The sequence below is a fragment of the Terrapene carolina genome, unplaced genomic scaffold (genome assembly GCF_002925995.2).
Source record: "Terrapene carolina triunguis isolate 2854851 unplaced genomic scaffold, T_m_triunguis-2.0 Scaffold836, whole genome shotgun sequence".
NCBI classification, from domain to species: Eukaryota; Metazoa; Chordata; order Testudines; family Emydidae; genus Terrapene; species Terrapene triunguis.
The window spans coordinates 881206-891668 of NW_020665187.1; the positions used below are offsets into that span (position 1 = coordinate 881206).

Below are 10463 nucleotides of genomic sequence, written 5' to 3' on the forward strand. Positions count from 1 at the left end.
TAATAATAATAATAATAATAATAATAATAATAATAATAATAATAATAATATCCCAGAAGGTTGCAACAAAGATCAGTCCCATGTTGTAACATCCAGAAGTTAATGAAGTTACACCCAGGGTGAATTAGGCCCAATGTATCTTCTATATTTAATAAGTATGTATCGATCTCTATACATACACCATATCACTGTGTATATCTCTTGTATGACACTTTATATGCTGGATACACAAGAAGGGTGTACTTTATAGGTTAATGTATGTACATAGTATCTACTTATACACAAACTTAAATACTCTGCACCCAGGGGGTCTTTGTTCAGGCAAAATTAGCATATACTTCAATGGGAACTTCCCCTAACTAAAGTATTACACTTCGGTTTATTTTAGCACACACCTGGCTCCATTCAAGTCAAAGGAATGTTTCCAGTGGGGTCAGGATTTCACCTATGTCTATACAAAGAATAACCTATCTGAAGGAGTGTCTACAGCGTGTACAAATAGCCGGACGATGTCGAATTCTGCTCTGGCCACTGCACACTGCAAATCCGGAATGATTCATCATTTACTCTGGTGTGAAGGGAAACAGAATCTGGCTCCATGATGAGCGTGTTAAGTTAATTGAGAACCTTACCGAGGGACTCAGCAAGTGTTGCTGTTTATTGAAACAGGCTGAATCTTTATCCCAACATAAATAACTAGGTAACAACTACTATTTAGGCCTGAATCTCCTGGAAGTCTAGTGGGGTGTTGTCGCTGAGTTGTATGGGTGGGATCAGAGCCTGGATTTCAGACCAAAGGCTTGGGAAGCATCTTATAAAGACCATAAGTAAGAGCAGCAACACTCACTTGAAGGCATCTGGCGTATATATACACACAGGGGCCTATGGTCACAATTCTGCTTGCTTTCCTGTAACAGGGACGGAGTTTACAACCCTCCCAGTATACAGAGTGTCCTGATTTTCAAATCACTAATGAAAATGAAGGCTATTTGCTTGGAGGAACTCCTTGCAGGATCCTCCTTTTCTCCCCAACTCCACAAAAACTCCACTAGTTTCCTTGTGGGGTGCAGAGAATGCAGAATTGGGCTCTTTGGGTCAGAGATCAACTCCCAGTAAACTCCTATTAAGAATAATGGGTTTTCCTCAGATTGTTCTTAAGTGTGTGTTTGTGTGTGTGATTCTCCATTGTTCTCAAAGGGATCTACTGGGTGCTGAACATTTCTGAAAGTCCAGCTCTTACATTTAAGCGTCTAAACGGGAGCTGAGCTCTTGGGATATCTGGCCCTATACTTTCACCTTGCACCGTCTCTGTTTTAAGCACAACAAAACATTTTATATCTTCACACACACCCCCGTCCCCCTCACAGACAGATCCCACACACACCCCTCCTTCCTTTTCCTTTGAACTAGAGAAATCCTCTTTTCACTTCGCTGTTTAACACGAGGGTCGTTTGATCGCGAATTGGACTCCAATAAAACAAGCCGAGTAGCCGTTATTTCTGGGATTACACACTTCTCTTGACTCTTAGATCCAGAGAACTCAGTGCTAGGTAGGCAATTGTATGAACTGGGGGGGAAACGTGGTATGTAAACAAACCAAGACGCTCTCTGGAAGTACAGTTGAGACAACACACGCAGTATCAGGGGCAGGGGTTCTTACGTATTTACCAGTCATTGCTACATTTCCTGATTTTTGCCCCATTCACTGAATATGACATTTCTAACTTTGAATATAATATAGTCTTTGTGGTTAGATTTCAGATATGAGCCCCGGCTCTACATTCCCAAAACTACCATTGCCTAGGTGTGTTGCAAACCATATTGAAGGCAAACCACCCAAACACCAATCTATTTTTCTACATTCAAACAGTGCTCCAGACAGGTGTTTGGACTCTGGTCTGCCCCATTTTCGATAGATCATTTCGAGACTGCATTGCTCGAGTTTGAAACCTATCCATTGGAGGTATATTGTTACATTAACCCAAGGACACACGAGGAATAAGAGCAACATCTCCTGGTTGTGGAGGGGGGAATACAAAAAGAGAGAAACAAGGATTGCATTAATGGCACCATGTGTAATCTGATCATATCATTCTTCTGAAGAAAAAAAAAATGCCACGTCTCTATAGCCTTAGTCCTTATCTGCGACAGGGAGTTTACAAATTCTTCGGCCTAGTTCCAATCCCTGCATAGCTCTGAGTTCATGCTTTCCTCTACACACCTGCCAACAGCATCAAAGGAGTACAGAAGTCAGACTTCCAGATCTCTTTCCAGCTCAACCTCCCCCCCCCCCCCAGCAATGCGCATGCACTTCACCACCCAGCAACATTTTTTTTTTTAAAAAAGCAAACTCTATACTGTGGTCCTTTAAAAAAAAAGATTTAAAAAACAACAACAACAACTCAAGCAGGAACCGAAACTATCTGATCCGAGTTTTAAAACCAAAGGGGGGAGGAGAATCAAAACCCCAATCCTCCACCTTTCGCTTTCTTCAAGTATTTTATTGTCTACAGCTAGAGTGGGGTAGGACAGGGGTGGGGGGGAGAAATGTCTCTGCTTAACCAGTAATATATGGAGCTTTCTGGCCTTATCTAATTTCCACAAGCCCTGGGGAAAGAGGGGGGGTGTCTGATATTCCTTCTAGATAAGGTTCCTGACTGCTGCTCGCCTTATACGCCTTCTATATTACTTTAAAACGGCATACACACTAGTTTGTCATACAGTAAAAGAAGCAAAGCCCTCCCCCCTCACAGTATCTACAGAATTCCATGCCCTTCAGAGTTTAACGCTCTATTTTAATAAGACTCACTGGGTGCAATGGATTTTTTCCCCCCAGAAAGCGAGAGAGAAGGGGGGGGGGAATTAACTTACTGAGATCGCTTGGGATCCATTTGGTAAGATGTACCTTCACTAACAGCAGTCTGAGACGCCGTAATCCACACTAAATGCCTTGTCCCACTGTCCCAGCATTAAACAGCTCTAGCAGCTGCGATGGTGGACAGTTAAGATTATATATGATGTAAATATATTGTGGGTTTGTCAGCTCCCCCAAACCATAAAACTTAGTTTAATGACATCACGTGTTCTCTGAGAGCCATTCAGGGCTTTTGCTTAGGGCCATCCACATAAATAACCTTCAAAAGTTTTAAACTACTAAATTCACATAGAAGCCATGAGTATTTCTGCTAATGTTCTCATGTTCTCAGTTAAACTAAAAGCCCTTTGCTCAATAATAATGATGATGTTAATAGTAACAATAATGCGGGATTTTTTTTAAAAAATGGAACTTTGGTCTGTGGTTTTTTTTGGGGCTATTTTAAGTTCACACTGGGTTGACACGGATGACAGGGGAAAGGTAAGTCATTTTTTATTTCCTTCTTGGTTTTACAGCGATCTTTGGGAAAGGATTGAGAGACAGACAGGAAAAACAAAACCTCTCAAGAAAGCAGCAAAAAACAACAATCAAAAATGAATCAGTCCTGGAACATGACTCTTTAAAAAAAAAAAGAGGGGTTGAAATAAATCCATGCCCCCCCCCCCCCGGAAAGTCAGGATTAACCTAATTAATCATAAATAACTACACTGCTGCTTCGCACTATGGCAATGGAAAAGTTTGGAGTTGAATGTGTTAGGTTTAAAAAAGAAGCAAGCACAACAAAACAGAACCAGCAAAACCCCCCACTCCTCCCTTAGATATAGCAAAAATGGATCTGATTTTGTTAACCCTTAACTGTCAAGTCTAATTGTTTCTTGACAGTTAACCGCTCAAGGAGGAAGGAAAGACGTTGTTGACGATTTAACAAATACAGTGTTTAAGAGAAAGGAGAATAAGACTAGATACAGAACTACTTAGTTAGTGAACAGCCACCAGTATACGCCAAATTATTTTCTGTGCTTGAGCAATTTCTCAATAGATTTGCACAGCATGGGTAGAAAATAAAAACCTAAAAGGAAGAGTTAAAAGACTCTATTATTCTATTTGTAATTACCCAAGGCCCACATAGTCAGAGGGCCAGAGCGTTAAGCAAAAACTGGTTCAGGCAGAATGAAATTTACAAACCTAGTTTTGATTTGCTTAGCAGTATTTCACTGTAATGAACGGGAAAATGACAGTTCTTCCAGAAAAATAAAAGGAATTTTCAATGGACTGTTAAATGACAGTAAAATTAAATGTCACAGCCTTTCAGAAAGCACTGTTTGATATGTGTAACTTGCCTAATAATGAATAAATAAATAAATAAATAAATAAATAAAAACTATAGGAAGACGTAGGGTCCTACCTCCATATTTAATAAGAACGCCATATAGACACGCCACATTTGAGCACGCTCTACCAATTGTACCCTTAAAGACTTCCAGGCTACCACTAAAAGAAACTTTTGTTTCCAGGTTCAGGAAATTGTTCCATTGTTTGAAATGTGTAAAGGAAATGCTATAAAGTTTTATGGAGCTATTGGCTTCTTCAAGCATTTGTTTCTACTGTAAATAGCTCTCAAGACACATCAAGGATGACCTTAGTAGTGTGTGTTGTCTATACGTATAGTGTGTGTGTATACACAGTAATAGACAAATATATGTTTGTATACACACACTAATACACACACACACACACATAATTGTATATATGTATGTGTTTGTATATCTGTGTATATGTATATCTGTCTGTTTGTATGCATGTGTGTGTGCATATACAGATAGATAGATAGATAGATAGATAGATAGACCTCAAGAATACTAAATTAGGCCAATCACGTTAAATAATAATAATTACAATAACAATAACCAGGGGATTGGAAAACAGTGGTTCTAAATACATTTTTTAAAGTATCGAGTTTTCCTGTATAAGTTTTTAATTACCAAAGAAAATGTCATGTTATACTCAGATCTTGTGGCATCCTAAAGACAAAGTAACTTTCACAAAGAGCAGGTTAAAAAGTCTACCCTAAACTTCCACTTTAAACCTTGCGGGAGAAATCCTGGCCCCACTGAAATCGATGGCAATTTTGCCATTGGTTTCAGTGAAGCCAGAATTCCATCCAGAATCTCTATTCGAATATGGGCCTCATTCTGCTCCCACTTAAGTAAATGGTAGTTTTACCATTGATTTCAATGGGAATAGGATAGGGCCTATAGCCACTAAAAGGTACGGTGCATACATATCACTGTACAGACCCCAACTCATGCAACACACCCACTTAAACCAATGGGAGTTGTGCCTGGGTATTCTTAAGTTGCTTCCCAACCTGTTTAAAGAGTGTTTAGAGGTATAAACTGGGCTGTTTTGGGAAGGGTATTTTCTCTGAACTATACATTTGGGGGAGTCTTTGAAAACTAGATTCCTGGCAGAAGAGGCCATCTGTCAGTTGGGGGAAATGAATATAGACTCCAAAAGGAGTTCATTTGGTTTAGAAGAAGAAGCCAAAGCTGTCATATTATTTGTATTTTGGAAGTAACAGCAGTGCTGCACTTTATTCAGGCTGGTTCTATCTAGCACTCTACAATCAGGAGACCCCACCACTGAAAAGCACACATAACTCAAAGCTTCTTTGGGTCGAGGTAGATAAGTGTACAGTAAGGAAATGAACCCCTCATTCTGCCCCTGTTATCTCCAGAGAGATTTTTTAGCAAACTAGAAGCAGGATTGAATACAAGAAGGAAAATCAGCACAAAAGGGTTATCTCAGCTGGCACGCCAAAGTTTTGTATTATTTAGTGTTTATTTAATATGACAAAATATAAGTTCCATGATCTTTCACATATGAAACTGCAACCAATAAATATACGGAGTACATTATTGAAAACAAGTTATTAAAATGGACTACATTTAAACAAAGATGTACAAATTTTTGCTTTTTTATATATTTTTAGCATTTAGCAAATCTACATTAATTACGCGACAAATAAATACACAATAATATTAGGTCCAGATAATTCATTTCCCCCACATGCTTTACTCTTCTGCACAGATATTTCGGATGATTGCTCAGGCCGATTATTTCATAGTCCATTCCTTTCTTTTCATATGCAAATAATAAAAAATAATGAATTCTAAGTCCGAACAAAATAAACCAACAAACAAAAACAACTCGTCTCCGAGTTTTTGCCATGTTTGAGGACAAGTGCATCTAGGAAATAAGCTGTGGATATATCCAATCCACGTACAAGGTAAACATTTTTCTTTTAGACTTCAGAAAGTAAAAGTGGAGATGTCAGGTCTTTTACGTAGAACTCCAGCATACACAGGTTAATTTACATACAGTAAAATATATCAGCATTTTTCCTTCTCCTATTAAGGTTAAGCAGACAGTTAAGGAAGATTCTGTGACTTTAGACAACTTACTTTGCGTTTTTTTCTCCCTTAGGCAACTTATTATTGTTGTTGTTGCTATTATTATCATAGCACTGATAAAATATAACCCATTAGTTCTGCGGATTGTTTTTGAGCAACATTATTACTAAAGCCCCTCCCGCCCCCCAGAACGTACAGGTTAGAACATTGAGTAACAATCTAAAGAGCTATACACTAAATTCTGCATGAAGCGAAGAGCAGGTTTTTGCATACTAATAAGATAACTCCTTTGTCTGATGGATTTGTGAGGGTATGTAACACAGTCCATTCAGCAATACGACCCCCTCCCCACCCTAAAAAGAAAAGTTTTCTGAAGGTAGATTACAACAAAACTCGTGTAAATATTTACTGACTCTCTCTTTAGAGAGTCATCCTTCTCCTTAGAGAGAATCTTTGCTTTTCAATTTGGAATCTTTCTTCCACTTCATTCTCCGGTTCTGAAACCAGATTTTGATTTGCCTTTCGTTTAAGCACAGGTTGTTGGCAATTTCAATGCGCCTCCGGCGTGTGAGGTATCTGTTGAAATGAAATTCTTTTTCTAGTTCCAGAGTTTGGTAGCGAGTATAGCTAGTTCTGGAACGTTTGCCATCTGTTTCTGGAAAATAAAAGACAGCACATGAAAAGCCAAAACAATGATGTTTCAAAAATAAATAATAACAGAACAGAATATAAATAAGTCCCCTTGGTTATCCCCAGGACAATTGTATCTGCCTAGGACATCAAGGTTTGGCCAGGGTCAACATGTAGCTTCTCTTTTTATAAACACCTTGAGATTAAAGTTTGTTTGGGTTTTCTTTAAAGATCAAACGTACGCAGACTGACCAGAAGAGAACCTGTTCCCTGTTAAACATTAAGAAAGTGTGTAAAAGAGGGGAATATATTTTCATGGGCTGGATTTCTCTCCTGGAAAGGGTGGAAGGATAAAAACCAAGTCTATATAGACGGGATGACTTTTTTATATGTTTTTGTATTTAATATTTTTAAAGAGAAGCCTAAAAGAACGTGTGTATTTTTAAAACCCCCTCCAAAAAATTGGAATATTGCCTTTTATACACGTTTTGTTTCTATGATCCAATTATGCTGTCATAAATTTGGGCGTATATAGCCTCTAAGCCTTTTAGTGGACAGTTTTACGAGCAATTGATGCCTTAGTCGTAAAATTTACGACCTTAGGTTTTTTTTATTATTTGCCCCGTATGGCCTATAAAACCAAGGCAAATCCTGTGAAACAAAATCAAGAAGTGAAAGTTTACCATGGCTCATGTGTAGTTTGGTCATCCACGGATATATTTGTGGTGGTTGCTGCTGCTGCAGTTGTTGCCCTCCTTGTTGTGTAGTTTGCACCGGCTCCGCTTTGATCTCGCCAGTGCTCTTAGATCTGTCCTCCAACGCCGTGTTACCAGCCTTCTGACTGTAAATTCCTGGGTTTAGAGGAGTCTGGTCGTCTCTGGCTAGAGAGTGCCCTGAAGAACCCATGACTGTACAGGAAGGTCGGTCGGGGTTAGTTCTAGGGCTTGAAGACATGTCCAAACCGTTCAGAGAGTTGGAAGAACCAGAGGATGGGAATGTGATGCTTAGATCCAGCCCACTGTAGCAATACCTGGATGACTGAACCTCAGACACAGATCCATAATTCCCATAACTTTGCATGGTATAGGCAGGAGCATTTTGACTTTGCTTATAGAACGAATTGGCTACGTAAGAACTCATGTCGGATTTTTTGCACCCTTTTGATTAGGCTTGATTTGTGGCCCTTTGAAGTTCAGGGGGTTTTTTGTTCTCTAAAGTGCAGAATTTATAGGTGGAGATTCTTCTTTCTTTATTCTATGTGCGCTGCCCAAATATGGCATGTTTAAATAGAATCACGTGACTGTGTTGGCCAGTCATAAATTTGGCTTGATGACCCCAGGAGGTTATTGATGGAAGCCTGTGAAACGTATCTGATATGTTGGCAAAGCAAACTAAAGGCCCCAAGTAAAAACCAAGACAACGAGACTGTAGCGTCACCTGGTGCTAGGCTTGTGGTACAACGCTTCATAAAATACGGCTTCCCATGCCCCCTCAGTGTATACATTGGGCTTGGGTGTAGAGTGGCCAACATATAAAAGTCTTTTGCCTTTTAAGAAATGGAAGATTTGGCTAATTATGTGTTGACAGAGATTCAGAAGCGGACATGGACATATTTTCTTGCCTTTGTGTGGGATAAAGCCAGTGATGCGAAATATCTTTAGATACAAATGCCATAATATGTTCTCTCTTTATTTTCTTTGTGCGCATATATTATGTGGCTATAATAGCAACGTATGGTTTATATGCACCTTTAGAGAAACACACGTATATAGCTGTGTTTGGGTGGGAAGGGGGGTTCATATGTGTGTGTATGCACATCTGTATTATTATAGATATGTTTGTGTATTTACTGTAGACCGAAACGCTTTAGTATTTCTGATTCACAAAACGCGTTAGTGTGAACTGTTAGTCGCTATATTTTATTTTGTTATAATAATATATCAGTTCGTGCATACATATATACACACATATATATACTATATATGTAATGTATTGTGTGTAATATATATTACACACATTACATATATAATATACACTGTATACATTGCATATATGTATACATTATACATATGAATACACATATGATTTATCATCTAAATCTCCTGTAATATGCAGCTCTACACAGCAGATTTGAATATATATATTCACATCTGCTGTGTATAGCTGCATATTATATATATACATGTATAGATACACAGTCTAGCTCTGTGTATCTCTCTGTGTGCGTTATGTTATGTGTTAATATCAGTGTATGTATTCAGTGTCAGTGAATCCCATAAAGTTACCTCCCCATAAATATTTCATGGCTTAGGTGAATGAAATAAACACGTACAATGCCTTATCTTCGGTATATGTGAAAAAAAAACTCTTAAGTATTAAGCATGGGCTGTTTCTGTCATGTATCTACAGTAATGACCGAAAGTTTACAATTTCTATTACCTTTACCACTGCAGTTTACTGTTTGAAGAAGTAGGTAGTCCTGTGCTTGATGCTTACTGAAAATCAAATCTCCTTTCAAGGGTATTTAGTTAAATGATTGCATTAAAATATGATTCCTTTTGCTAGACTGCCTTAAGACTAGGATACGTGCGTGTTGTAATATACACACAATGACAACCATTAAAATCTATTTCAAGGTTTGTTGCTTTAAATGTTATGACAGTTCATATATATACACTTCTAATTTTTCTATTAAAATGCAGACCGGGGAAACAACAGCTTGTTTATTTCTTTTTAACTTTCCTGTTTTCTTTACTGTGTAGCAAGACTATTGTTTGGTAAATGCATATTTTGCTCTCCTTTCTTATGCCGTTTTAAGTAACGTACACAAGCGGAGGTGGAAAATAAGCAAATTATGGGATTATAAAACGTCCCTGATCTTTTTATTTCAACCGAATTCAACCGAATCCTGGTTGTTTAAGACAAACTCTAAGAGTATGGTGGGGCTTCCAGGAAAGATATGCCCCTAACGTACCACCATATGTGTTAGATACAGAATGTTCGTACCACTGGTAAATGCCTTTGTACTGAGTATACCACAGAGGATATAAAATGTAAGTTGTGTTCAAGCCTTCCTAAGGTATTATATAAGTATGCAATACACCGTAGTGTAATATTAGCATTGTTTATTTCATAGTATGATATTGTCAGTTACCCTCTACTGAGTGCCAGCTTTTCTATAAAAATGGTCTAAGTAAGTCTGGGAAAGTGTGTGATTGCTTAAAGCTGGGTGTTCATCAGCAATTTCAAATGCATGTGTTTATTTATTTATTGAATAACAACAACAAACATTCTGTGACCTGTGAATTGCCTGATGAGGATTGCAATAAAAATACTATTTGAACTTTGGAAATCCATTTTTTTAATCAGGAAGCGAGAGGTATGGCACAGATTTGTGATGCCCTTTAACAATACAGTAACAAGACTAAATAAAGGAGACAAAGCAAAATGTATACTTCCCCTTTTGGAATACTTTTGAATGAGAGAAGTATGGAGAAAGTGTGTGTGTGTGTGTGTGTGTGTGTGTGTGTGTGTGTGTGTGTGTG

General features: G+C 38.2%; 1 protein-coding gene and 1 long non-coding RNA gene across 3 annotated transcripts in view; both read right to left on the bottom strand.

The window, feature by feature from the left end:
* The window catches only part of LOC112111484, a 46235-nt gene extending 43247 nt beyond the window's left edge, over positions 1–2988 (bottom strand). For both annotated transcript variants that reach the window (XR_002908496.2, XR_002908495.2), the window contains exon 1: positions 2872–2988. This is a non-coding gene — a long non-coding RNA (uncharacterized LOC112111484). The remainder of the gene's footprint in view (positions 1–2871) is intronic.
* Positions 2989–5747: 2759 nt separating this feature from the next.
* HOXC5 (homeobox C5) lies at positions 5748–8147 on the bottom strand. The gene is made up of 2 exons (XM_024206904.2): positions 7602–8147; positions 5748–6943 (listed from the first exon to the last, which is right to left on the bottom strand). The coding sequence occupies exons 1-2, from the start codon at positions 8056–8058 to the stop codon at positions 6729–6731; spliced, it is 672 nt and encodes a 223-aa protein (XP_024062672.1). The 5' UTR covers positions 8059–8147; the 3' UTR covers positions 5748–6728.
* Positions 8148–10463: the final 2316 nt, after the last annotated feature.

Coding starts and splice junctions, on each gene's coding strand:
- HOXC5 (XM_024206904.2), bottom strand. CDS start 8,058: ATGAGTTCTTACGTAGCCAATTCGTTCTATAAGCAAAGTCAAAATGCT. Junction 6,944..7,601: donor CAAACTACACATGAGCCATG/GTAAACTTTCAC, acceptor TTTATTTTCCAG/AAACAGATGGCAAACGTTCC.